Source organism: Peromyscus californicus, unplaced genomic scaffold (assembly GCF_007827085.1).
Source record: "Peromyscus californicus insignis strain IS unplaced genomic scaffold, ASM782708v3 Scaffold_6__1_contigs__length_162567912, whole genome shotgun sequence".
Classification (NCBI taxonomy): Eukaryota; Metazoa; Chordata; class Mammalia; order Rodentia; family Cricetidae; genus Peromyscus; species Peromyscus californicus.
Window position 1 is genome coordinate 61,067,661 of NW_026294584.1, and position 27,959 is coordinate 61,095,619.

Here is a 27,959-nt window from a genome sequence, read left to right on the forward strand (position 1 = left end):
TGAAACATCTTGAACAGGTGGCCATGTGGTGAGCTGGTGCTCGGCCTGGGCACTCGCCCACATGTTGGTTAATAATCAAGTAACGCTATTGAGAGGAAACCAGATTTTATTGTTTCATCCACATCCCCCTTTTCAAGTCTATTAAGAGGCTCACACGGGGTGGAATCTGGACAGCGTCATGAGTAGGTACAGGACTGGGTTCCCTGGGACCAGTATGGGCTAGCTCCAGACTCCCTAAAGACAAGCTGCTTGGGCCGCCTCCCTGCTGCTTAGCACAGTTGGAGCTTTACAGAAAGCCAAAAGCCTGGATGCTCACCCCTCCCCCACCTTTTCAGCCCAGTGCTTGCTCCGGTTTCACAGAACCTGGACTCCATCCAGCTCAGCTGAAGAGGCAACAGCTTAACCTCTGCCTTGACTTCTGTGTAGGTCAAGCATAAGGGATCCTAGCCTTTTGACTTTGAGGTACTCCTTGCTGGGAATGAGCTGGACCTGGACTGCATATTCAAGGTTAAATTGTCAGCCTTACTGAAGTTGAATTTCCCAGGACGGGAGAAAGAGACAGCCTACTCTAGCTCTATGTCCTCACTAGAGTTGCTTGGGAGAAATGAACTGCCAAGGACAGACTGTCTTGGTCTCCTAAGAGGCATTCAACACCTAACTGGATGTGACACGGACTACTTGGCCACTCAGGGGCTCACCAGTGGCCAGAGTGGCCTGTAAGTCAGGCCAGGAGTGTAAGTGGGTTGTGCTTCCGATCCTCCCTTGTGGGTGACTGCCTGATGCAGCTTGTGCATTTTTCTGTTTTCCACTCTCTCTAGTCCATACAGGTCATGTTTCTCCCCCAAAAGCTAGTTACCCCAGCAGCAGCCACAGTGCGCTTCTCTCTGTCTCCTTTCTCCAGCGTCTGCGGGTATCTAGAGCCCTGCTCCTGGGATTTCCTTTGTCTGCCCATAATCTCTGCCCCAGAGGCTGGTGGGAGCCTAACACTTCAAAATATAACAGACAGGAGAAAACGCAGCTAAGGTTACAAGAGCAGAGAGGCAATGGGCCTCTGCCCCAGGCCTTGGCACCCGAGAGAGCAAATGAAGGCAGAGAAGAGGCTGTGTGCCTCTGTAGGGAAGTCCTTCTTTATCTAGCTCAGGTGGTGGAGGGAGCCTCCTATCCTGCCCTCCTCACTGACAGGATGGTGTCCTCTATGTAGGTGCCCTGGATGTTCTCCAGGGTAGACTGGGGTCTCCCTTCAGTGCAGACTGAAGGGAGTTTCTCCCAGAGAGAAGACACCAGGAGCACAAAAGTTGGCCTCCTCACAGGAAGTGGGGACCAAGTAGCCCGGTGGTAACAGGAGGGGTAGGGTGGGTGGGATGCACTGTGGAGGGATGCTTAAGAGTGGAAGGGGGGGCTGCTGAAGAACCCCCCACTTTGGCCATGACAGTTCCATCTCATGTCTTTGCATGTCCTTATATTGAGCAGCAAGATGGCGCCTTCACAAAGCGGTAGCAGGGTGAGACTAACTGGGGGAAGCTCAAGGAAGCCATTTTCCCAGTCCCCCTTTGGGGTACAGACAGACAAAAGACAAAATAGTTCCATATATACACACTTTACACAAAATAAATAAGGAACTGTGGCCCCAGGCTGGTACCACCCAGGACTTCTCTGTTAGAAGCTGCCCCCTCAGGCCTTAGCCATGGAACCCTCTAGGTCCTGGGCATTTCATATCCCCACCCCAAGAGTCCACTTCTGCTCCAGAAGCTCTCGGAGATCAGAATTTGAACCCCGCACCCCTGAGACAGCCAGTTCTGAGGTCTCTAGAGCAGTCCCAGCCAGGCCAAGCACTCGAGTCTGCAATCCAGGAGCACAGCTGACCTCTCCCCGAGCAGGGTCCACCACGCCCCTCTTGTCAGCAGCACCCAGTGAGTGAGTCTTGGGCAGGCACAGGTGCTGATCCTTTGCCTTCCGGTCCCCAGGACCCCCATCAGGGCCGGGCCCCCTGCTCCATCTGTTGGTGCTGGCTGCGCACAGCAAACCTGTTGACATGCACAGGGATGGGCACCACAATCTTGGGGTTTCTCACGGGCTCCCCGGAACGGCTGCTCACATTGCCAGCCTTGATGCGCTTCCACTTGGCCCGGCGGTTCTGAAACCAGATCTTGACCTGCACCTCACTGAGCTTGAGGGCATGGGCGATCTGGGAACGCTCTGTCAGGCTCAGGTATTTCTTGCAGTGAAACTCCTTCTCCAGCTCCAAAAGCTGCTCACTGGTGAAGGCTGTGCGCCGCCTTCGGCTTTTCCCCCCAGGAGTGGTGACCCCTGTGGCCACTGGTGCCCCCTCCTCAGCGCCAGTCCCCAGGCTTCCCTTTAGCTTCGATTTAGGTCCCAGAAGAGCCCCTGGGCCCCCGGCAGAACTGTCCAGGAAGCTGTCCTCGCTGTCACCGCCTGAGCCCTCTTCCTCCTGCTCGCTGCCTGCGGGGTCTCCTGCTGGGGCCTCCAACTTCTCCTCATCTGAGCTGTACACCTTCCCCTCTGCTGTGCGGGGTGGATGGAGAAAGCAATGGATGCAGAAGGAGAGGCACGTGGAAGCGTGGCCAGGAATGAGCAATTGACAATAGGAAGCAACACATTCGGAGAGGAAGAGATGGGTCAGGAGAGACGGGATGGACATCCAAGGGGCGGCAGGAAGAGGGTTAGAGGGGACAAAGAATGGGGAGAAAGGTTTTAACCAGTAGACTTCACTATGGAAAAGCAGGGAGGCGACACACATGCCAGTGACCCCCTCAGCTTTCCCACCAGCCCAACGCATGCTCCCTACCACCTCCCGGCTCCCTCCAAACCTGGTACCCACCTGAGGTCCCGTGTTGCACTTACAACCACCCTCCAAACCCCAGACCTGCAGTCCCAGGATGAAGTAATGTGGAAGCTGGCTGGAGAGGACTGGAGCTACACACAGCTTTTGTGTCCTCCCAGGAATCCTCTCCAGCCCCAAGAGCAAGCGGTATCCTGACTCTTAGCCCCTCAGACATACATACTAGATCCAGGTCACAGAATCTTATGTCAAGATGGAAACTTTAGAATTATCTGGTCTCATTTTAAGTCTGAAGCCAAGAAATTCTAAAGGCTGGAGAATGAGATCTCCTTGTCCACCTGGTTCCCCTTCTTTTTCTTTTTCTTTTTTTTCCCCCCAAGACAGGGTTTCTCTGTGTAGTTTTGGTGCCTGTCCTAGATCTTGCTCTATAGACCAAGCTGGCCTCGAACTCACAGATCTGCCTGGCTCTGCCTCCCGAGTGCTGGGACTAAAGGTGTGCGCTGGCTCCCCTTCTTAACCAGACTGCCCTGATGGAAGGCTCCCAGCACTGCCATCTCCTTATCTGTGGCTGAACTTTCTCCCTGTCTCTTGGCCCCCTGGCCCCTTTCTAAGGCTCATCCTTAATATCATCAGCATGCCATCATCTCTTCCCTGCACAGACCCTGGCCAGGGCTGCCTGCACAGCACCAATGGAGGCTGCCTGAGGCTTCGTAGAGAGCTTGATGTATGTCAGCAGGGAAGGCTGGAGGGGATGTGGGAATGTGACAAGGAGAAACTAGACAAGAGAGTGTAGGAAGACATCTTGACTCCTAGTGGGTGACTGTGTTGTCACAGGGTGTAAATATTTTAATCCATACTCAATTCTAAAATTTAAATCAATCCCTGGTTTTACTCGGATCCACTGATGTCTTTGTCACGGCTGCAAACAAAGCATTTCAAGTGCTTTTTAGGGCTGGGGAGATGACTCAGCTGTACAAGCATGAGGGACAGAGTAGGGATCCCCAACACCAACATAAAGAGCCACATGTGGTCAGGTGTGGTGGCTCATGCCTGGACCCCCAGCCATGGGACAGAGATAGATCCTGGAGGCCACCAGCAAACCAGTCTAGCTAAAGTAAGCTCCAGTTTCAGTGAGAGACCCTGCCTCAAAACACTAAGGTGGAGGGCCAGAGAGATGGTATAGGGTGCTGCCAAGCCTGATGACTGTTCGGTCCCTGAGACTCACATAGCGAAAAGATGAAACCAACTTTCAAAAGCTGTCCCTGACTCTGTCTCTGTGTCTCTCTGTGTCTCTCTGTGTCTCTCTGTCTCTCTGTCTCTCTGTCTCTCTGTCTCTCTGTCTCTCTCTCTCTCTGTCTCTCTCTCTCTCTCTCTCTCTCTCAAACACACACACACACACACACACACACACACACACACACACACACACACACCTAATTTCCTTTAAATATTTGTTTTCAGTATTTGAGTTTTACAAAGTCCTTTGTTTTCTGCTGAAAGGAAACAACAGAAATCCAAAAGACAGCCCAGCAACCAGTAAGGGAAGAACACAAGGATGCTGTAACCTAGGAGCTCAGTGAAGGCGGACTGCTCGAGAACAGTAGTGCAGCCCACACCCCCACATCCCCCACACCACACTCACGCTCCTCAGGTGTGTTCAGAGGGGAGACTAGAGCTCAGCGGGAACTGGATCCCGGGTGCAGTGAACGGTGCATAGATAAGGGGTATACAAGGGCATGGCGCCCCGGGGGCAGGCGGATGAGAACGGCCCTGCCTTACTGCAGCCCCTCCTATAGACTGGGCCTATAGTCAGCAGCCTGTTTCCACCCAGTGAGTCCACACGTGTTCTTTCGTGCCTGCTCCTTCTTCTCAGGAGCCACAGCAACGTTTGCCTCGGAGGCCAAGTCTTCAACCCCACTACTGCAGCCAGGACCTTCATGCTGCCCCGGCCCCAGCTTGCAGCAGCCCAGCCAGGCTCCAAACTGCCCCTTACCTTCCCATAAGCAGCCTGCCATTCAGGTGTCTCATGATGTCTAGAAAAAGTGCCAACCTTGCCAGGCACGCCTTTAATCCCAGCACTTGGGAGGTAGAGGCAGGCAGATTTCCGTGAGTTCAAGGCCAGCCTAATCTACAGAGCAAGCTCCAAGACAGCCAGGACTATTATACAGAGAAACCCTGTCTCAAAAAAAAAAAAAAAAAAAAAAAAAAGTAAATAAAAATTTAAAAAGTGCCAATCTTTCCTCAACCCTGGCCACAAATACTTTGTTTTCTGCAAGATTAAGGCCTGGGAGCTGGAGAAATGGCTCAGTGGTTAAGAGCACTGGCTGCTCTCTCAGAGGACCAGTGTTCTATTCCCAGTACCCACTAACAATGTGGTTCACAACCATCTGTAACTATAGTTCCAAGGGATCTGACGCCCTCTTCTGGTCTCCATGGGCACTGCATGCACATAGTGCACAGACATACATGCAGGTAAACATTCATATACATAAAATAATCAAATAAAAACAAATAACTCTTTTGTTAAAGATTCAGGACATGGGTGGCCCTCCTTCCTCTTGCTAAGGGATTTTGTTCACACCATTTTTTTTTTAAATTTCACAGACTCAGATTTTTCAAGTCCCAAATGGAAATCTCGACCTTTCTCCCACCTTTCCCCCTTAGCATTCCTCTCCACCTGGCCTGGTAGTACCCCTCCTCATCATCTTCAGACGCCACCGTGACAACACTTCATTTCTCCCTCTCATGACCCCACCCCAACGCCCCACCAATCTGCCTCTCAGATCTGACCAGAGCTGGGCCCTTCCTCACAACCTCCTCACCGACTTGGCTTCTTCTGGTGGTTTCCCTGTCTTCTGTGCCCACCCATCCCCAGCCCTCTCTCTGTTGGGGACACCCCATTCCTCCCCAGATCAAGCACTGGCTCCTTCCCTGGCTCCTTCAGGCTGGCCCTTCTTCCTTGTCATCCTCTTAGAATTTAGATGCTTCTTAGATTCATCTGCTTCCATAATATGTGACATCAACTTCATTCACTTTATTTAAGAAAAAAAACTATGTCTCTTCCTATTAGAATATAAACTTCACAAAAATATGGATTTCAGTCATATTTTGTTCATGGTTATAGCTTTGGTATCTTAAAAATTACCTTATAGAGTAGGCATTTAATACATATTTAACAAATGAAAGCAGCTATTTCCAGTGCATGCATGCCTGCTTTCTCCCTCTCTCCATCAGTTCCCGTTCTCGGGCCCTCCTGAGATACCCCCTTCAACTCCACCCTTTCCCAGCACGAGTGGACTCTCTCCTCTGCTCATACCACCCCAGTGTCCAGCGTGCCTCAGATCTTCCCCCACACAGAGGAATCCTGTAGGATCTCATGGTGCTAAAGGAAGTGAAGAAAGTCCCAACACTATTACTAAGTCCTATGGTTTCAATTTTAAAAACATACTCTGTAGTAATTAATAATACGTTAACAAAAACATAGCCCAACGGTGCAATGTTTTAAACAGTGTTAAAAAGGCAGAAACTGGATTTCAGGACTTGAAGGATAGAGCCATTTAGTACAGTGTCAAGCCCCCGGGGGGGGCTTCCAATAAATCTAAATTGATGATGATTGAGAGCAGGCTCCCCGCTCCTCGATCCGGCAGAGCCCTCCTGAGATCATCTCATCCATCCCTCTGTCTTCAGACAGATCCAGAAACTCCAGCCCACACAAGCAGCCCACCCTCAGTGCCGCTTTTAAAGCCGTATGAGGAGCGAGGGTTCATGGCCTCTCTCCGTTTCTTGATCCCGGTGGGACACTGAGTGGCAGGGGCATGAGTGTCTGTCTGTGCCTTTATGATCGTGACATTGAAGACTCTGATAAGCTACCTCTAGACCGTGGGTGGGGGGTGGGGTAGCTGAGAGGAACACACAACCACTGGCCTCAGAGGACAGCTTTTGGAACAATGAAGGGCCCCGAAAGAGGGGAGACCGAAGGAAAGGGAGAAGCAGGCAGGAAGGAGAATAAAGCCAGTGGGAAATGGGGTTCAGAAGCGGCAGAAAATTAAATGATGAACCAGACAAAGTGAAAGGCTGAGTTCCATACAGAGACAAGGCAAACGGGGGGCGGGGTGGGGGCGACGACAAATTGAACAGTACTATTTCCACCCTCCGCCCCCAACCCCCAGTACAGACACGTCTGCTGCTGTCACTTGCTCTTTACTCGACCAGCAGAGGGCGCACTGAGAACCTGGATGGAGTCAGGGACCAGGAATGAGTGAGCTAGCTACTCAGTTACCCATGGAAGAAGACAGACCTTGGCAGGCAGCAGGTTCACTCAGCTTACCATTTCCACATAAGTTAGTTAAAAAGAAATGCAGGGGGCTGGAACAATGGCTCATCACAACCATCCGTAACTCCAGTTCCAGGAGATTGGATGCTGTCTTCTGACCTTCTTGGGTATCAAGGATGCGCATGGTATACATACATACATGCACACAAAACATTCACACATAAAGCAAAAAATAAGGATGGAAGGAAGGAGGGAGGGAAGGAAGAAAGGAAATGCTGGGTGCGATGGCACACATCTTTAATCCCAACATGGGAAGCAGAGGCAGACAGATCTTTATGGATTCAGGGCTAGTCTGATGTACACAGTGAGACCCTCAGCCAGGACTGCTTTAGAGAAGAGGAGGAGGAGGAGGAGGAGGAGGAGGAGGAGGAGGAGGAGGAGGAGGAGGAGGAGGAGGAGGAGGAAAAGAAATGCAAGCCGTTTTCCTTCTGCTTTATAATAAATGTCAATGGTGAAAGAGTCGAAACAAAAGTCACACGTTTTTGTGGTTGACAAAACCGAGCAGAAGGCGGAAGCCTGCCGCTTGCTTGAGGTCAAGTCCCTCAATGGAGCTCTGTGCTTGGGACTTGCTATGGAGACCAGGCTGATCCTGAATTTGCAGCAATCTTCCTGTTTCTGCCTGCTGAGGGATTACATGGGTCTGGTTTATCACGCCTAGCTGTCAAACCTTTCTGGTAAATTTTCTATTTGTGAAGTTTGATGTAGAGGAATTGGACTAGATAGATGTCAGACCCACAGAAGTCAATTTCCAGTTGAAAATGGACTTAGTTGACAAAACAAGATGCCACCGAACACCTGAAAATTTTTTTTTGAGGCCAGGTCTCTCTAAGTAGCCCTGGCTGTCTTGGTACTTGCTATGTAGACCAAGCTGGACTCAGACTTACAGAGATCCACCTGTGTTTGCCTCCTCGGTGCTGGGCATTAAAGGTGAATGTTATAAAGGCCAGCTTCCATTGAACAGCTTATAATGGAAAATAATGATCCGGTGCAGGAACTCTCCAACAAAATGAAAAGTGTTTTGAAGTGTAAGTGGCTGGGAAGGCAGAAAGATCATGACCTCGTGTATGAGAATGTTAGAACGGGTACCAGAGTGTGTGCTAGGCTCCCTGTGAGTCCAGAGCCTGTGGAAGCCTCAGTCTGGCTGGGGTGGTTGACGGTGCAGAAGGCTGGTTAGTTAGAAACAGAGTTCACAGGACTGCTCCTGTGACTTATAGACTGCTCATGGACTTATCCTGGAAACCAGAGATCTCAAAGCTTGAACTACAGTTACTCAGAGAGTTGATGCCGAGAGACCTGTTACCCCACTGAGTCCAGAGACTGCACTCAGGCTGCAGATGCACCAACATGTGGACAGTGGCTGCTTCCCAGAGGAAAGGCAGTGGCTCCACAGACTGGGAACACTAAGAAGGTAAAGGGCCAGTCTGTTGAGGCCTCAATAGGCTTTCCTCCATCTACTAAACAAAGAACTATGGGCAACTAGGGGAAGAACCAGGAGAAAGAGCCTTCTCCATGGGAAGAGCACACCAATTGCTTATCCAGTAACGAGTGATCAGCCCTGAAAACATATATACGAGTAACATTATACAGACCAAGCAAGTTGTACTTAATAATATTCATGTATATACATACATGTATATAATAACAATTAATGAAAAGAGGCCATGAATTTGGAAGAGAACAAGGAGGGGTGTGTGAGAGGGTTTGGAGGGAGGAAAGGGAAGGGAGACATGATGGAATTATAGTATAATCTCAAAATCAAAGGGATAAAAGGGGTCCAGTTGGGCTAGAAAGGAGCCACACAGAATCTAGGGGAGGTATTTTCCCAGCAGAGAGAATACACAGTGCTAAGGCTGGGCATCATAGTGCGCGACTGAAATCCTGGCACCAGGGAGGTCAAGCCTGGAGGCCAGCCTGGGACAGCCCTGGACTTGCCTGCCAAAGGCGAGAATTCCACACTGGACTCGTCAAGGATGATGAACGCCATTGAAGGAATGTCTTCAGACTTACGCCGCAGGAACACTCTCAGACTGAGCTGTTCCTTGGTGTCCCAGCTACTGCTCTGTGCTCACTTAGAGGAATCTGGATGATTGAAAGAAGTCCCGTGGTTCTGACTTGGCCACTTCCTCACTCAGTCCCCGGGACAAAGACCCTCCCTTCGTGAACTCCATGGACGGCCATTCTTTTCCTAGTAGTGAGGGTCAAAAGGTGGGAGAAATCCCAGGTCGCTTCCCCAAAGAGACCCAGCTGCACTTCCCAGTCCTCAGGGCACTAGCCTGCCAGGTGCCATCACTGGGCCACTCCTTTGCAGGCCAGGACTTCCTCCTGTCTGTGACTCCTCAGCCCCTCTTCAGATCATTCTTTGCTCATCCCTTTGATTTGCACATGGTCAGCATGCCACTGTCGCTCTGTCCCACGCCACGCCATAAGGAGCGTTCCCGTCTCTTCCCTCTCTTCCCACCCCTTAGCATTCCTTGCTCCACATAACCAGGAGGACCTTCACTAGATCACTGCGATTCTGCCTCTCCCAGCTCTGTGACAAGCTCAGGGTGGTTCCAAGTCCCCACGTATCCCAGTTAGTTTTTCTGTCTTGGCACAAGCTAGACTCATCTGGGAAGAGGGACTCTCAATGAGGGGTTTCCTCCGTCAGACTGGCCTGTGGGGATGTCTTTGGGGACATTTTCTTTTTTTCTTTTCTTTTTTTTTTTTTTTTTTTTGAGACAGAGTTTCTCTGTGTGGCTTTGCACTTTTCCTGGATCTCGCTCTGTAGACCAGGCTGACCTCGAACTCACAGAGATCTGCCTGGCTCTGCCTCCCGAGTGAGTGCTGGGATTAAGGGTGTGCATCATCACCGCCAGGCGACATTTTCTTGATTAGTGATTGAGAGAAAGGGCCCAGACCACTGAGGATGGTGTCACCCTTGGGCAGGCGGTCTTGGATTATATAGGAAAGCAGGCTGAGTAAGTCCTGAGTAAGCGGTGTTCCTCCGTGGCCTCTGCTTTAGTTCCTGCCCCGGCTCCCTTGATGGCAGGCTCTGATTGGGACATATAAGCCATATAAACCCCTTCCTCCCCAAACTGCTCTATTGCAACAACAGAAAGCCAACAGGATAGCATGCCATTTCAGACCCAGCAAGCTTCCGTGGTCCTCCACCATCCCCAGTGTCCTGCATAACCTTGGGCTTTCCAGGGTGCTTCTCCTTGTTTGTTCTCTTTACCGGCCTCCACTCTGTCAGCACAGACTCCAGAGTCGCTAACCTGACTAGCAGGTGAAGGCAGTGGAATTGTAGAAAGAGGGAATGGTTTTCCTAAGTCCCACAGCCAGGGACATTGTACCATGTCCAGAATCTCAGTCTCTGAAATCTCCTGGCACTCTTCCAGCCTTTCCAGCAGATTTTCTTCCCTCACCTCCCACCTGAAGTAACAGCCCTTCCCAGGGGCCTCCCCCAGGAGAAAACGTTTTTAAATTGTGTGGTTTGTTTTCGTTTGTATGAGTGTTTTGTCTGCAAACATGTCTTGGTACCAAATGTGTGTCTGATGCCCAAAGGAGGCCAGAAGACAGCACCCAATCCCCTGGGAATGGAGTTCCAGACGTTGTAAGTCATCGAGTAGGTGCTAAGAATTGAACCCGGGTCCTCTAGAAGAGCAGCCAGTGCTCTTGACTGCTGAGCCATCTCTCCAGCCCTAAATAACCTTCTTATCAAACCCAAGTGTAAGCCTCATTTCTTCCACATACACACAGACTCTAATTTAATCACTGAAATTACACCTGGCATGCTCACAGAAGATTCCTGAAATTGCCTCAGAAGAGGGCCCGTCACCAAGCATCACATTGTCTTTAGCAAGTGAATTCCCCCATTATTCCCAAGACAGAATTCCTACCAGATCTTTCTTACCCTTGAGAGCTTGTGTGATGGAATCTTACCAGTTAGTATTCCTTTTCTTTGAAAATGTATTTTCTAGGTCGGGAGAGATTGCTCGGTGACTAAGGGCACATTCTGCTCTTGCAGAGGGCCTGAGTTCTGTTCCCAGGACCCACTTGAGCTGGTTCCAGGGAGATCCCCTGTGGGAGTTCACATTCACATGCATGTACCCACATGCAGACACATGCACACTTAACACACAGATAAACACACACAGAGAAACTCACACACATCCTTACATACACAGACATACACAGAGACACATACACACACTTCCCTACAGACACACACAGACACACAAATACACACAATTAAAAGTGAGTTTTAAAAAAGAGAAAAATGTACCAGGCAGTGGTGGCGCACACCTTTAATCCCAGTACTCATGAGGCAGATGCAAGTGGATCTCCATGAGTTCAAGGCCAGCCTGGTCTTTAGAGTGAGTTCTGTGTCTTGAAAAACAAAACAAAACAGGAGAGAGAGAGAGAGAGAGAGAGAGAGAGAGAGAGAGAGAGAGAGAGAGAGAGAGAGAGAGAAGAAATGGTATAATAGCACACACCTATAATCCCTGCACTCAGGAAGCTGAAGCAGGAGGATGGTGAGTTTAAGGGCCAGCCTGGGCTACAGGGTAAGACTGTCTCAAAAGGGAGGAAGGGGAAGGACCGGGGCTGTAACTTAGTGGAGTTTGCCTCGTGTACACGAAGCCCTGAGTTTGGTGATCAGCACTGCCTCAGCAGAGCTTCCTTAGGTTGGAATCAGAAGACAAAGCCACAGGTTTGTGGAGGGGTAGAAGTCTTCCCACCCTGCCCTCCCCATCGCAGGTCCCAGTCTCCCAGAGTCTCCCTGATCTCTTTCCAGACCTCTGGCTGCTTCGCTGGCCCGTGAGGAACCTGAGCACCTTCCCACCAGTGTTTCTCCCCCATCCTGAAAGGCCCTAGATGTTGCTTGCTGCCCTCCTTCTGGACCAGGAAGACTGGTGATTTTTTTCCTTCTCCCTTTGCTCAATGACAACATCCCCTTCTTTGGGGCCTTATTTCTCTTGGGCTGCACAGTACCTGGTAGCCCATCAATCACATTTTTCTGTGCTTCTGCGCTCAGGTTGGCCTGTCGCTAGATGGGACCATAACGACATGCACATCCTGAGCACAGGTGTCATCCTGAGTTGTACACACAAGAATTTTAAGCAGGCACTATGACAGGTGAGAGCTGCTGGTATTGTGCCTCCTCACCTCTCTCTAGGGTGGGTGTCTTAGGGAAAGAAAGACGGGAAGACAGAGAGAGGAGCCACAGAGAGAGGAGCCACAGAGAGAGGAGCCACAGAGAGAGGAGCCACAGAGAGAGGAGCCACAGAGAGAGGAGTCACAGAGAGAGGAGCCACAGAAGAGGAGCCACAGAGAGAGGAGCCACAGAGAGAGGAGTCACAGAGAGAGGAGCCACAGAGAGAGGAGCCACAGAAGAGGAGCCACAGAGAGAGGAGCCACAGAAGAGGAGCCACAGAGAGAGGAGCCACAGAGAGAGGAGCCACAGAGAGAGGAGCCACAGAGAGAGGAGCCACAGAGAGAGGAGCCACAGAGAGAGGAGCCACAGAAGAGGAGCCACAGAGAGAGGAGCCACAGAGAGAGGAGCCACAGAGAGAGGAGTCACAGAGAGAGGAGCCACAGAGAGAGGAGCCACAGAGAGAGGAGTCACAGAGAGAGGAGCCACAGAGAGAGGAGCCACAGAGAGAGGAGCCCACAGAGAGAGGAGCCACAGAGAGAGGAGCCACAGAAGAGGAGCCACAGAAGAGGAGCCACAGAGAGAGGAGCCACAGAAGAGGAGCCACAGAGAGAGGAGACACAGAGAGAGGAGACACAGAGAGCGGAGCCACAGAGAGAGGAGACACAGAGAGAGGAGACACAGAGAGAGGTAGGAAAACCCAGCAGCATCTGCATCTTTGGATGCTCTCAGGTACTTTGGTGTTCCATGAATCAACAAATGCCCATCTTAGCTTAAATTAAAGTTGAGGAGCTAGAAGCAATGGCTTAATGGTTAAAAGCACTTGCTGCTCTTCTGGAGGTCCTAGGTTCAGTTCCCAGCACCCATGTCCAGTGGCTCACAACTCTGGTTTCCAGGGAATCTGATGGCACATGGAACACACACAAAATAAATGACAAGTGAATTAATAAATTAATAAAAGTTTTTTTTAAAATTATGGTTGAGCTACCATCACAAAGCAGTCCTGAGTTAAATGTTGTCCTGAGCTGGCAGGTGGTGGAGCACACCTTTAATCCCAACACTTGGGAGGCAGAGGCAGGCAGATCTCTGTGAGTTTGAGGCTAGCCTGGCCTACAGAGTAAGTTCTAGGACAGCCAGGGCTACACTATGTGGGGTGGGGATGCTGTCACAAGTAGCAGCAACGATCACCAGACTGCAGACACATGAGGTCCTCCGCCCAACACCTCCAACACTCCATCCACACAGTCCCGCCCCATTTCCCGAAGCTTTCCCTCAGAGCACCACCTAGTCTGGAATCGTTTGGAAGTTAAACATCTCCATAATCTACCAGAGTAAGAATTAGTATCATTCAATCAGCAGCTTTCCTCCTGTCACCAAACGGAAGCAGATAGGAGCGTAGGAATTCAGACAGGAGAAAAGGCTGGAGAGGAAGGGGCGATCAGGCCCCAGTTGGGCACAGGAGAGAGCTTCGGGTCAAAATGGGAGACAGGGGGACTGGAGAGATGGCTCAGAGGTTAAGAGCACTGGCAGCTCTTCCAGAGGTCCTGAGTTCAATTCCCAGCAACCACATGGTGGTTCCCAACCATCTGTAAAGAGATCTGGTGCCCTCTTCTGGCCTGGAGGCATACATGCAGACAGAACACTGTATACATAATAAATAAATCTTTAAAAAAAAAAAAAAAGGGAGACAGGGAAGTCTGAAGGGAAGAGAAAGAGCCAGGTGAGCCACATCTGAAATCCCAGTATTTGGGAGGCTAAGGCAGGAGGATCATGGTTCAGGGCCAGCCTGGCCTATATAGTAAGACACTGTCTCTGTTCTCCCGCACTGAGGGAAAGGCAGAGACAAACTGAAGCCTGGATTGTATTAGACTCAGCACGATGTTCCATCCGGCCTGTCCCCTACAAAGTGCTCGGACTAATGTGTGCACCATCACCCCGGAAATGTCTCTTTGTCAGTAATGCTACCTCCCCTGTGTCACCCCTAGGAAGGAGATCTCTCACAACAAAATTTTGTGGAAAGCTACCAGCTATTTGAAGAGCTAAGACAATGGTGATTCTGTTCCTTTTATCTATCTATCTATCTATCTATCTATCTATCTATCTATCTATCTATCTATCTACCTACCTACCTATCTATCTACCTATCTATCTTTGTGTGTATGGATATTTTCCCTGGATGAATGTCTATTTATTACATGCATGTCTGGTGCTCATGAAAGTCAGAAGACAGTGTTGGGTCCTCTGGTATTGGAGTTATGGAAGGTTGTAAGCCATCATTTGGTTGATGGGAATAGAACCCAATGCTCTCACCTGCTGGGCCATCGCTCCAATAATGCCCACCCCCCCACACACACTTTGATATAGTTTATCATATAGCTCCAGGTTGGCCTCAAACCCTCAAATCTACTGTTCATCGAGAATGACTTTGAAAAAAAGAATGACCTTGAACTTATAATCCTCCTGCCTCTACCTCCCCGGTGCTTAGATCCAAGGCGTGCGCCACCACACTTGGTTTTATGCGGTTCTAGGGATCTGGCTCCCAGCTCCATACATTCTAGGCAAACAGTCCGCTGACTGAGCTATATCCCTAGCCCTCCAGTAATGCTTTCTTAAGTCCAGGACTCAGTGTAAGCCTTCCTGCTTACCTGGTAACTGAGAGATAAATGCCATGGCCCTCACTTCCCTCGTAAAGGCCACTGGGGCTTTACAGGTTAGTTTGAGTTGTCTTCCTCAAAGAAGTAGCACCACTGACTCCATGCCCATCATTCCCGGGCACAGCCTGCCCTGGTGCCTCTGTGCCCCTCCCGTCGCTAACACTGTAAAGAGACGACATGCCAGTGTTGTCTGACATAAAGAATAACCTGGACGGGCAACAACAGAAAGTCAGGCACAGACTCCAGAGCCCAGCTTCTCCTGCCCTGGTTGCCACCCTCCATCCACACCAGGTACACACAAAATCCCCTCCCCTGCGATGCCACAGCCTGGTTCCACCTCCCTCGTCTCTGGTGGTAATGTCTTCCCAGCCTTAGACCCAGGCCTGACATCACCACACGATGCACACAGCCAACCGGCCTCTGACTTCTCCATGGACACTCCTTACCAGGAAGCACAGAATTCTCAGACCCCTCGTTCAAGGTGCCTTTAATATATATTAAATATTACACACATACACACACACACACACACCACACACACACACACACACACACACACACACACACACACACACACACACACGTGTGAGAGCCAAGGCATATCAGAAGAGGCATTAGGTCCCCCGGAACCGGAGTTACAGGCAGTTGTGAGCCACCACAGGGGTGCGGGGAACTGAATCCAGGTCCTCTGCAAGAGCAGCAAGTGCTCTTAATGGCTGAGCCGTCTCTCCGCCCCCACCCCTTTTAATAAAAGAATGACTCGTCAATAACGGTATCCTTAAGGATCAAGCAGAATTGTAAAGCAGGCTTGGTGGCACACACCTCCAACCCCAGCTAATTGAGAGGTTAAGGCAGGAGGATTGTGAGCTCTGGGCCAGCCTGGAACTGAGACCACCCTCATCTTTCAAACAAACAAATAATAAACTCAAGCATATTAAAAGACAAACAGGATTGGAAATAACTGTAAAGATAACTTAATTCAAAGCCCTAATTTTGCTGATGAGGAAGCAGAGAGGTGATGTGGCCAACACCGTGAGGTTCTGTGCGTGGGTGCATAATTCACGGGATTCCGGCTTTACTCCATCTCTCCTTAATGCTCCCCGTGAAAGCTCTAGCTTCACCATGACCCCCCTTCTAACCTCTCTTTGCACTTCACAGTTCAGAAATCTGCTCTGCTGCCACTACCCAGGCTACAAATGTTTCTGTGTTTGCCTCCGTCCTGGTGTTTGCAAGGTGCTTTCCCGCTCACGGCCCTCATCCCCATGATTACCACTGATCCTAACTCACATACTGATGTTCCCTGTTACAGGAGACTCACTATTCACCTCTACTCCATGGCCAGTGAAGACCCTACTCCGTGGCTCTCACCAGCTTGGGCTGTCTTTCCTGAGGACACCTGAATTCAACTCAGACCGTTCACGGCAAAGCCCAGCCTCGCTCCCTTAACCCACCTTTCTTCAGTCAATTGTTCCCTCCAAATTCATGCAAGCTGGCAGCTCCCCCTCCCACACACACGTTCACAGTTCCATAAAGGCCGCCAGCCTCTCCTCTGCAGCTAGGAACCCAGCCTTCCCTGTGTCTATGCACACAGACTGCAGCAGACCTTCACCTTTTTGTTGTTTTGTTTTTTGAGACAGGGTTTCTTTGTGTAACAGGTAACAGCTCTGGCTGTCCTGGAACTCTCTCTGTAGACCAGGCTGGCCTCGAACTCACAGAGATCCGCCTGCCTCTGCCTCCTGAGTGCTGGGATTAAAGGCGTGCGCCACCACTGCCCTGCTCAGACCTTCACTTCTAACACCCACACACACAGCTGCTTCTCCCCACCCAGCCTGGGCATTCATTCCCCATTCCCTCGAAGTCAGTGGTTCTCAACCTTCCTAACGCTTTGGCCCTTTAACACAGGTCTTCATGCTGCGGTGACACCCCCCCCCCCCCCCCGCCCCCAACCATAACATTATTTTCATTGCTGCTTCATAACTATAATTTTGCTGCTTCTATAAATCATGATGTAAATATCTGTGTTTTCCAATGGTCTTAGGAGACCCCTGTGAGAACGGATGCTCTAAGTAATGTTCTGTTCTTGACTCCACCTCAACTCTTTTTAGTGCCCACTTTAGTCTCTTTCTTTGTACACCTGATTTCTATTTCCCAAAGTCAAGTTAGCTCACGGAAAAGACCCAACTCTTTGACCGCCTGCCTGGGAGAGTGCTTGCCTGTAGTCTTTTAAAGCAGCCTTGAGCTCAACGCAAAGCCCTTGGCTCATAATATTGTTATGTTCCCTCTTCTTTCCAATTGAAATATTTTCACCATCACCACCCGCAGCAGCAGCAGCATGAGACAGAGGCTCACTGTGTAGCCCTGGCTGGCCTGGGAATTTCTTGGTAAACCAGCCTGGCCTCGAACTCAGAGATCCACCTGCCTCTGCTTCTGGAACTGGCAATAAAGGCATGCACCACCACTCCCAGGCACTTATCATTCTCTCTCTCTCTCTCTCTCTCTCTCTCTCTCTCTCTCTCTCTCTCTCTCTCTCTCTCTCAGCTCTGGCTGTCCTGGAACTCTCTCTGTAGCCCAGGCTGACCTCAAACTTATTCAAGAACAAAAATGGCCTCAAATCCCTCCCTGCGTGCCTGACTGGTTCCTCCCTCCCCCCCTGCCCCCTGTTCCCAGAACAGCCTCCCTGCCCATTACTCTGAGTGAAACAATTTTCTTCCTAAACTGGGAATAAACACATGCCTTGAATCCCAGGTGGATCTCTGAGTTCAAGGCCAGCCTGGTCCACAAAGCAAGTCCCTGGATAGACAGGGCTATACAGATAAACTCTGTCTTCAAAAACCCAAAACAAAAAGAAAAAGCAGTTTCTCCCTAATCATCTGTAACACATGCTTCCACAGGTGTGCGCCGCTGCAGGAGCTGCTCCGCCCCACACGAGTCAAGGCATCGAAGCTCTGTTCCAATCCTCCAGCAAAGGCCTCCGATGAGAGGGCATCTCAGGAGAGGGACTTTGTGATTTGCCACTCCTTAGGGGTTCTTAAGCTCTTTGTACCATGAACTCCCCTGGCAGGTGGATAAAACCTACCAGCCCCTTCTCAGCTTCAGCTACGTGGCAGAGAGTACAGTTTTATACTGGAAGCCAATTATATTAGAACACAGTTATCCAGGGCTGAAGAGATGGCTCAGGGGCTAAGAGTGTAAACTGCTCTTGCAGAGGACCAGAGTTCAGTTCCTACAGCCGTGTCCAGAAGCTCAAAATGTCGGCAACTTCAGGTCCAAAGGATCCAATACCTCCTTTTGGCCTCAGAAGGCACCTGTATTCATGTGCAAATACCCACATATAATCACACATATTAACATATAATTAAAAATAGTCTGGACGGTGGAGGCAGAGGCAGTTGGATCTCTGAGTTCAAGGCCAGTCTGTTCTAAAGAGCAAGTTCCAGGACAGCCAGGACAAAAACTGAATAAAATAAAATCCTGAAAAATAAACTAAAGGAGTTGAAGAGATGACTGGACAGATAAGAGCACTATTATTTATTTGTTTGTTTATTTGAGACAGGATTTCTCTGTACAAAAGCCCTAGCTGTCCTGAAACTTGCTTTGTAGACTAGGCTGTCCTCGAACTAAGAGATCCACCTGTCTCTGACTCCTGAGTACCGGGATTAAATTAAAGGCATATGCCATCATGCCCAGCAAGAGTACTGGCTCTTAAAGACCCAGGTTGGGTCCCCAGCACCTACATGGTGGCTCACAACCATCCATGACTCCAGTTCCAGTGTATCAGATGCCCTCTTCTGACCTTGGTGGGCACCAGGCATGCACATGGTACACATACATACATACAGGCAAAACATTCATATGCATAAAATAAATTTTAAAAAGTTAATTAAAACAAAATCCTTAAAAAAATACAGTTATCAAATATTTAAACTTAATCTTGTCATGTAATCATGCTTCTTTATTATATTAACACAAGAAGCATTATCTCTCCAAAGAATGTAAACCTTCATGAAAACACGTGATTTCTATCCATGAAAAAACTTCATGTATTGCTAAGATGATCATGTTTTTTTGTTCCACAATCATACATTAAAGGACACACCACGTAGTCAGGCGGTGGTGGCGCATGCCTTTAATCCCAGCACTCGGGAGGCAGAGCCAGGCGGATCTCTGTGAGTTCGAGGCCAGCCTGGTCTACAGAGTGAGATCCAGGAAAGGCGCAAAGCTACACAGAGAAACCCTGTCTCGAAAAACCAAAAAAAAAAAAAAAGGACACACCACGTTTTAGCCAAGAGTCAGCAAGAATAAAGACATGACTTCTTCCACCCTGCCAACAGATTGCTGAAAGGAGGTCCTTAGAGCTCAGGTTCAGATCCCTGCTTAAACACTTGGTCTAGGAATAGAAAGGGACATCAAAGATCCCCTCAGTGGCCGGTGTGGTACACGCCTTTAATCCAGAGACAGGCAGACCTCCAGGAGTTCGAGGTCATCTTGGACTATATAGCAAGTTTCCAGGCCAGCATAACATATCTCAAAAGCAAACAAACAAACAAACCACCACAACAAGCAAACAAAACACAGCCAAACAACACACACACACACACACACATGCACAAAATCACCTCAATGAAAACTTGATCTACATGAGGAAAGCAAAAGCCTAAAGAAGTTATGTGACAGTGACTCTCCCAAAGTGTCTTGAACACACTGGGCTCATAACAGACATACAATAAAACATTCTCCAACTGGAGCAGGTATCAAAATTATACAGCAAAATAATGACAAAGCTGAGACTTGAGCCCTTGAGTCAGAACTGCTAAAAAAAAAAAAATGTTCTTTCAGCTACATTAAGTGAATGCAACGCTTGAGTTTTTTAAATTTTATAATTATGTTACTATTCAGTGTGTCTGTGTGAGCATGTGCATGGAGGTCAAAGAACAACTTTTGAGAGTCAGTTTCCTCCCATGTAGGGCCCAGGGATTGAACTCAGGTCTTTGGACTTGACAGCAAGAGCTGACACCATTTCTCTCACCCGACTTTTGTCTCCTTTAAAAGTCAATGGGCCGGGCAGTGGTGGCGCACGCCTTTAATCCCAGCACTTGGGAGGCAGAGCCAGGCGGATCTCTGTGAGTTCGAGGCCAGCCTGGGCTACCAAGTGAGTTCCAGGAAAGGTGCAAGGCTACACAGAGAAACCCTGTCTCGAAAAACCAAACCAAACCAAACCAAAACAAAACAAAAAAAAGTCAATGGAGTTCTGGACGTGGTGGCGCAGGGCTTTAATCCCAGCACTGAGGAGGCAGAGGCAGCAGATCTCTGTGAGTTGAGGCCGGCCTGGTTCTAGGTCAGCCAGGGCCACACAGAGAGACTTCTTCTCAAAAAGAAAAGAGAAGAGAAGAGAAGGGGAGGGGTGGGGAGGGGAGGGGAGGGGAGGGGACAGAAGTGAAGGAAGTCAGTGGAGGGTTAGCTGGGGCTGTAACATCAGAAGTTCAAGGTCATCTTGCATATGGTGAGTTTGAAGTCTGCCTGGGATACACAAGAACTTGTCTCAAAACAAAAATATAGACGGCTGGAGAGATGGCTCAGCCGTCAGGCACACACACTGTTCTTCCCGGCACCCGAGTCTTTTGTCAGGTGGCTCACAACTGCCTGTAACTACAGCTCCAGGGGCCCCAGCAGTCTTCTGACTTCTGTACATATATGCATGTAATTCTAAAAAGTAAAATATTTCAGAGAGACAAAATAAAAATAAAATGTGAAAAATCAACTGCGCAAGCTGAGCGTAGTGGTCCACACCTTTAATCCCAACCCTTGGGAGGCTAAGGAGGTGGAGTGTCGTGAGTTTGAGACCAGCCTGGGCTACACAGTGAGTCTGAGGTTAGCCTGGGAAACAGATTGATACCCTGTGTTAAAAAACAAAACAAAAAGTCAGTGGAACAATCAATCTCTCTGTGCACTTTCTCAAAAGTTCTAGGAAAATATACTCTAGGTCTTGGTCACCTAAAAAAAAAAAATCTCTTGTTTTCAACAGTAGAAATCTCTGGCTCTACAGCACGTCATTTCCTGTCTCCCTCTCATAGATAAATATTATATCTTGACAGTCATAATGGGCACCTATTCAGAAATTAATTAATGGTCATCTAAAAACGTTCCCCAGCTACAATCAGGCGCTCAGCTTACAGCAATCAGCCCTTGAACACTACGCTGCTCTGAAGTTTCCTGGTCCCTCTGTGATTACCATTATTACCGCAATCTCCATTCGGAAATTAGCAGATCTTTACCTGTTCAGTTTTTTAAAAAATAGTGCTCCCTACACTGACATCTCCCAGGTTGGTCCCTCACACTCTCTCATCTTCTACACCACCCTAGCTACAAATGTCTTCATTTGTTCCGCATCCAACACAGGCATCATGCCTCATGCCAGTCTCTCCTTGTATTTCTCACCCATCTAATGGTTACACATGGCATACCCACCCCCACTCATTGTCGAAGCTTCTATATCCAAGAGGTCCAGCCTTCAAGTGGAATACTCTAAACACTCTCTGTTTGAAGTCCCGGCCTGCATTTCCCCAAAGGATGGTTTTCTTCCACTACTCCCCAGCACACAGCATCCTTCCCGGCGGCGATCAGCTGTGTGATGGATGCACAGCCTTGCCGTATCTGGCACACTGGTTAGCTGGGACAGACTGCTCGCAGTCAGAGCTCACACACTTCTTCAGATCCCCAAGACCAGCTCAGACCCTCTTAGGGTTGAATCTGGTCTGTCCTCTGCCCGTTTCCTGGGATGCTGAGGATCTGCTACCCCACTTCCTTCCTCCACGGCTTTCGTGAGACTGGTCTGACAGACTCTTTAGATGTATTGATAGGGTCTCCGTCAGCACCGGAAACGTGGCTAGTTTGAAGACAGCTGAGCTGGGAGTGGGGAATATATGCACTGATTTCAAAGACGTTATGAAAAGAGGACACAAAATATGTCACTCGAATATTTATATGGATTAATGCTGAAAAGATATTTTGGACATATTTGATTAAAGAAGGTTGTTATTCATTGCACTAGTTTCTTTTATCTTTTTAATGTGGCTAGTGAAACCTTTAAATTACATATATTAATAAATGGCTTGCTTCATATTTCTAGTAGTCAGCTCTCACTTCTTTGGGTTTCTGTTGGTGTGTATGTGTGTGCGCATGTGTGTGTGTGTGTGTGTGCACGCGAGTATCCGAGAGCTCAAGTGTGTGTGAGCACTTGTGTGTACTGAACACAAGCTAGGCAAGCATTCTACCACCCCAGCCCCACTGGTCCATATTTAATCCTCCCTACATGTTCAAAATTCTCTCCTTTTTATCACTCCTAGTAAAAGGCTGCCCCCAGTTATCCCCACTGCACCCCATACTCCCCCTGGAACTCTTTCAATCTCCCATTCTCAGTGCTTTTCCGATCCATCATTTCTTGTCATAGTCCCCCCCCCATTTGCTAACATAGCTTTTACCCCTACAGTCAAATTATAATGAAGTTCGGGGCGTTTTCTTCCTCAGTTCTCATATAGAGTGACATCTGTCTTAATTCTTCACCAACTGAAAATTTTTTCCTGTAATTCCCAAAGTATAGAACTTTTTCATTCTCCAAATTGGCCTGTCTTCACTAGAGGTTTTCTTCTTTTCTTTTCAAAGATAGGATTTCAAGTAACCCAGGCTGTCCCCCAACATAATACGGAGCTGTAGTTGGCTTTAATTCCTCTTCTGCCAGCCTCTACCTCCTAGTTATGGGTGCCACCACACCCAGCTATTCTATAAGGTCATTTAAAGAGGCTAGCGATTATATATTACACATTCAACAAGTGTGAATGAGCAATAACTTCAGCCCAGTGCCACCCACCCATCCCCACCAGGAAAGCAGCCGTCCCTCTGCCATTTTAAAGACTGCATTCCTTCCCAGACTCTTTTCTGTGGAGGCTCCTGTTCCATGCACAGTGAAGAACTCTCCTACTCCATCCCAAGTACTCTGAGACATCCCCCAACAGAAGGTTCCATTTCCCATCAGCCTCGGTGGCCATGTGCAGTCATTCCCCGGATGGATTTCATGCCTAACATTTCAGTAACTGCATTTCTTTCTTTCCACAGTCACGTCACGGAAAACTCACACCTGGGAAGGCAGGGGAGTGGTTGTTGGCCAAGGGCTGGGACAGCTGAACTGAGGGTGAAGACAGGTTCCAGCCCCTCTGAAGCCTGACTCCCTTACTGCTCTTCCGGTACCCACAGTGATATTGCCACAGATCTTCCCAGGCTGGGGCATGACCTTCAGCACAGAAACTGTCAACACCCTCCCCTGCACGGTCTCCTTCCTATTGTATCGCCAACAAAGCCCCTTCCCAGCGGCGCCCCAGCAGCACACACACAGCTCCTTTTCTTGTGGATTACATTTTCCTCAGATCGGAAAATCTCTTCTTTCTTCCTGCCTGTGACACCAGCCTGTCATCGTCCTCAGTCCCGAAACCCCGTCTAGTGAATATTACTCCCGGGGCTGAAACTCTCGGCACGCCCTGGCATTTTTATTTAGCTCTCTCCCAGTCCTCCTGTGACAGAACTCTTCCTCGCACACTTTTTCAGTGAGATTGCTCACTTTTCATTCAGCCCAGCCCAGAGTTCCTCTTCCCACAGACAACCTGTTCCCTATCCCCAATCTCCAGTCCATCCGTGTCTGTCGCCACCCCCCCCCCAGCTCTTTCCTCACTCCTTTCTTCTCAGGATTTCTCTCCTGTCCTCTTCCTCTGTTGATATATTTAGTTTACTAGCCAATATTGGGTTTATTTCAGAAAAGAACCCCCGTTATACATAAGAGTGGAGAGGAGAGCCGGGGACCCTGGCAGGGTGTGGATGAGCTGTTTGCGCTCCCATGGTGAGGGCACACCCCCTCAGTGTTGCTCCACCTGTGGGTCCCCTCCCACCTTCCCTGGCTTTCTTCTGTGCCTGGCTCTGCCCCCAGGCCCCATGGGTGGCCTCCACAGCACCTCTTCAGTAGGCAGCCCTGTTTTCCTGCGTTTGAACTACCCCAATCCTTCCTTCTTAAGGGGCTCCTGCTGCTCTCCATCCTCCACCCGGCTCTGCCCCGACCTCTTGTCCTGAAGACGTTGTCTCCTGTCTCCACCTGTTTCTCATCTGCTCAGGGTCCTCCTGAGGAGTCTCTGCTCTGACTTCAGATCCTCTTGGGTCAACCAGTTTAGTAAAGGAATTACCAACAGATGAATCCCCACAGTCAAAATGCCCAGAACTAAATCAAAACTGGAAGACAGGCTTCTTGACTGCCCCGTGGGCAGTTCACAGCAGAAGCCTGTCATCAGGAATTGCCTGCCTGCCCCGGCCAATGACTCTTGGACCGTCTTCTTGCCTCTGCAATGGTCATCCTCCAGACCCATCGGGTCCTTTCCATGGGCTGAGCTAGGTGCCATGAACTGTGGAGCAGAAGTGGGCTCATCCCAGCGTGAAGGAAGTTTAAACCCTCTACCCTTGCACGGGCTTTTTTTCTTAATTAGAACTCACCAGATTGCATAAGCCTTGATCTCGGCACACCTGGCTCTGCCTGGCTCGGAGAACGCTTTTTGGCTTTAGGATGCCGAGGGCCGGACAAGAGGACTTTGAGGGAATGGATTCGGATCAGGGTCCATTTACTACAGCCTGTCTCCGTGGAGAGGGCATCCTCCCAGGGCTCTTGAACGACCTGTCAGCTGAATCTTAGCAGCAGGATCCTCAACTCTTCGTCTTTATGCCACACCCAACTCTAGCAGCCTTTAGCATCTCTAGTGCTAGCCTGCCCTGGTCCAGCGCCCAACCTGGTCCGCCAACGTTTAGGTCTAGCCTAAATGAGAATTCAAGAGTGACCTCTGCTAAGGAGAAGAAGCTACAGGCTCACCAGACCCTCCTTTGCCCTGCATCCACAAAGCCCATGCCCACCGTTTGAGTGCTGAGGGGTTGATTCACAATGCGCCCCCACATTCTAAACTGACAGTTGCCCCCAAATGTCCTGCTGGGGCCCTCAGGAAAAACGAAGGGATTCTGAAAAAGAGACAGGGCTAGGCTTGTGGACGACAATGCCATGCCGAGAGAAGCGTGCCACCGGTGAGGCTTCTGGCGCTCCGAGGCCAGAGCAGGGCTTTGGGACCTGGAGGCGTTGGGGACTGAACACCGCTCACAAGCTGGGATCTAGCACTCCAGGGCTCCAAGCAGGTGGTAGGAGTTCTGGACTGGTCCCGGTCTGGGACTTCCTTTCGGTCCCATGTCGGTGCCAACACTTACCCGGCAGACTCGGGAAAGTCTCTGAGAAGTGCGGTGGCTGGGGCGGCGGGGGTTCAGCCACTTTGTCGCGCGCAGGCAGCAGCTCGTCGGCGTCCAGCGCTCCCTCCGTGCGCCGGGCCGCGGGCTCGGGATTGCTTCGTGAGGCGGTCGAGGCGGCGGCGGCGGCAGCGGCGAGCTCCGGGGGTCCGTAGTAGGCATCGGGAGGCTCTGCGAAGCTGGGCAGCGCAGTGGTCAGCGCCACCATCGAGGGCACCGCCTGGCCCAGCCCGGCGCAGAAGGTGTTGCTCAGGCGGCCCGCGAAGGAGGCGAGCGGGGCGAGCGGCGGCAGGCCGGCGGGCAGCGGCGCGGGGGCCAGCGCCTGTGGCAGCACGAGGGGCCGGTAGGGCATGAACATGGGGTAGCCGGTGTAGAGCAGGTGGCCCGAGCGCGGCGGCGGCGGCCCGATGAGCGAGTCGATGGAGAAGGCGGCGCCCGGGCCGCCGCTGCCCCCGCCGCTGCCCCCGGGGGCGCCGCCGCCCGCCGCTCTCTGCATGGCGCTGCCCGGGCCCCGCCGTGCGCCCCGCGCGGACACGCAGGGCTCGCTGCGGGCGCGCGGGCCGAGGTGGCGGCGGGGCGCGGGCTCGGCGCAGTGTGGCTCCGGCGTCGCGCTCCCTCGCTCATAAGGAGGGAGGGGGCGGGCGGGCGGGCTGGGGGTGTCGCCCTCCGGACTCATCCATCTTCCTCAAATTACGCTTCACTTGCTCCCTCCGCCCGCCGCCGCGCCCGGCTCCCGCGCCCCGCGCCCCGCGCCTTCCCAGCGGCCCGGCCGGCCCGGGACCCCGCCCGCCCCCCGCGGCCCAACCAACTATTATTAATGCAGATTGATGAGGCCGGACCCGCCGCTTTGTGAAAGTTTGCGGCGGCCGAGGAGGCGGCGGCGGCAGCTGGCCAGGTCCCCTCCCTGCGCCCGGACCTGCTCCCGGCTCAGCCCACGCGGCCCCGGCTCTGTGCGGCTGGAAGGGCGAGCGGGGCGCGGCGGGGCGGGGGTGCGCGGGCTGCGAGGGCGTACTCCGGCCGGCCGGCATGCCACCCCGGGCGGGCGGGCGCCGGGCGCCGCGGTCCCTAGGAGCCCGGACGCGACGGGAGACAGCAGGGGGCGCGCTCTCCGCCCAGGGCCCCGTGCGCGCCTGGGGCCACTCGTGGGCGACCGCTTTCCTACGGTCTCCCCAGCCCCTTTGCACTCTGCCCTGGACTCGGTTTTCTAAGCATTGACTCTTGCCCCTTCTCCCTCCTTTCTCCTCCATCTCCAACTTCTCGCTTCTGTGGGAATTCGAGTGCCCACACTGGACCAAGTACTTACCCTTCCTTCACCTTTCCCCTGCACCTCTCTCCCACCCTTTCCATTCCATTCCTTTTCTTTCTCTCACCCTTCTTCCCTCGCTTTCGGCCCCCCTTTTAACTCCAATTCCTCTCTTTTTGTTTCCCTATCCCAGTCTGTCTTACTCTATTTTCTCACTCCCTGCCTTTATCCGTATCTCTTCTGTCTGTCTATCTGTCTGTCTGTCTCTCGTGTGTGTTCTCTCTCTCTCTCTCTCTCTCTCTCTCTCTCTCTCTCTCTCTCTCTCTCTCTCTCTCTCTCTCTCTCTCTCTCTCTCTCTCTCTCTCTCTCTCTCTCCCTCTCCATTAATTTCCCTGATTGGCTCCCTGGCTCCAGCGCGTCTGATGAGCCCTATTCATTCTCGGGCCTGACACTCTCGACCTGCCCTGGCTGATTGCTGGGGGCTGGCCCCAGGAGCGCTGATGAGCCCCAAGGGTCAGCAGCGCTAATTATCTGCTAATTGCAGATGACTCTGCTCACCTCCCCCATCCTGCCTTGACTGTCCCCCTCCTCTGGTTCCCAGCAGCAGAGTTGTCGTCCTAGAGGCAGAAGTCATTGGCTTTTGGCTGCATAAGCACCTCAGGTCAGTGAGTGGGATCAAGACAAGAAAGAAGAGTGGCCCAAACCTGAGGATGCAGAGCAAGCTGGCCCACAGAAGTGCTGCCGCCTTTGGACAAGGAAACTATTCGGGTGGGGCCAGGAAGAGCCTAATAGTTCGCAGGGACAATAGCAAAGACAGACAAGTTCAACAAGATGCAGCTTAGGAGTGCAAGGGATCCTACTTAGGTAAAGAGGAAAGCCTTCCACACAGAGCTACAGAGCTTGACAGAGGACAGAGGCAGGCAGAGGAGGGCAGAGGAGGGCAGAGGAGGGCAGCCGGCACTGCTGGGTCTCAGTGACATTTGTCCCAGGCAGGAGTGTTGTATTAGCTAGTGAGCAGAGCTAGTGTTAGGCTGAGGTACTCTAAGGGCCTTGGGTAGCCCCGAGGAAGGGGACAGGATTAAACGAGGCAGGTATTAGGCTGCTTGCCGTATTCTCAGCCTGAGAAGCAAGGGCAGAAGAATCAGAAATTCAAGGTCATCTTCAGCTACATAGTGAGTTCTAGGCCAGTCTGAACCCGAGGCCAGGGCAGCCGGGGCTACAGAGTGAGTTGGAGGAGAGGAGAGGAGTCATGCCTCCAAAACTCAACAGGGAAGTGTGTGGGAGATGGTGTCATTTCTGTGCAGTCCGGATATACGTTGGGGTCTACATTCACCCAATGAAAACAAGGGACAAAACTGGGGAGAAGATGCCACCTTAGAGAGAGAAGAGGTGCTTGGGCTTAGGTCTGGGAACCCCAACTCACAATAAAGAGCTAGAATACACCGTTGACGAGGACAGTCTTCCAAACAACTCTTTAAGTTAAC

At 50.9% G+C, this 27,959-nt stretch overlaps 1 protein-coding gene across 1 annotated transcript; it reads right to left on the minus strand.

Annotated features, from left to right (window-relative positions):
• Positions 1-88: 88 nt before the first annotated feature.
• Gbx1 (gastrulation brain homeobox 1) lies at positions 89-25,743 on the minus strand. Its single transcript, XM_052722307.1, has 2 exons — positions 25,197-25,743; positions 89-2,523 (listed from the first exon to the last, which is right to left on the minus strand). The coding sequence occupies exons 1-2, from the start codon at positions 25,726-25,728 to the stop codon at positions 1,973-1,975; spliced, it is 1,083 nt and encodes a 360-aa protein (XP_052578267.1). The 5' UTR covers positions 25,729-25,743; the 3' UTR covers positions 89-1,972.
• Positions 25,744-27,959: the final 2,216 nt, after the last annotated feature.

Bases quoted from the DNA above. Each gene is read 5' to 3' on its own strand.
- Gbx1 (XM_052722307.1), bottom strand. From the start codon at position 25,728: ATGCAGAGAGCGGCGGGCGGCGGCGCCCCCGGGGGCAGCGGCGGGGGC. The intron at 2,524-25,196 runs GTAAGTGTTGGC...CACCCCGCACAG, and splicing joins GACTTTCCCGAGTCTGCCGG to CAGAGGGGAAGGTGTACAGC.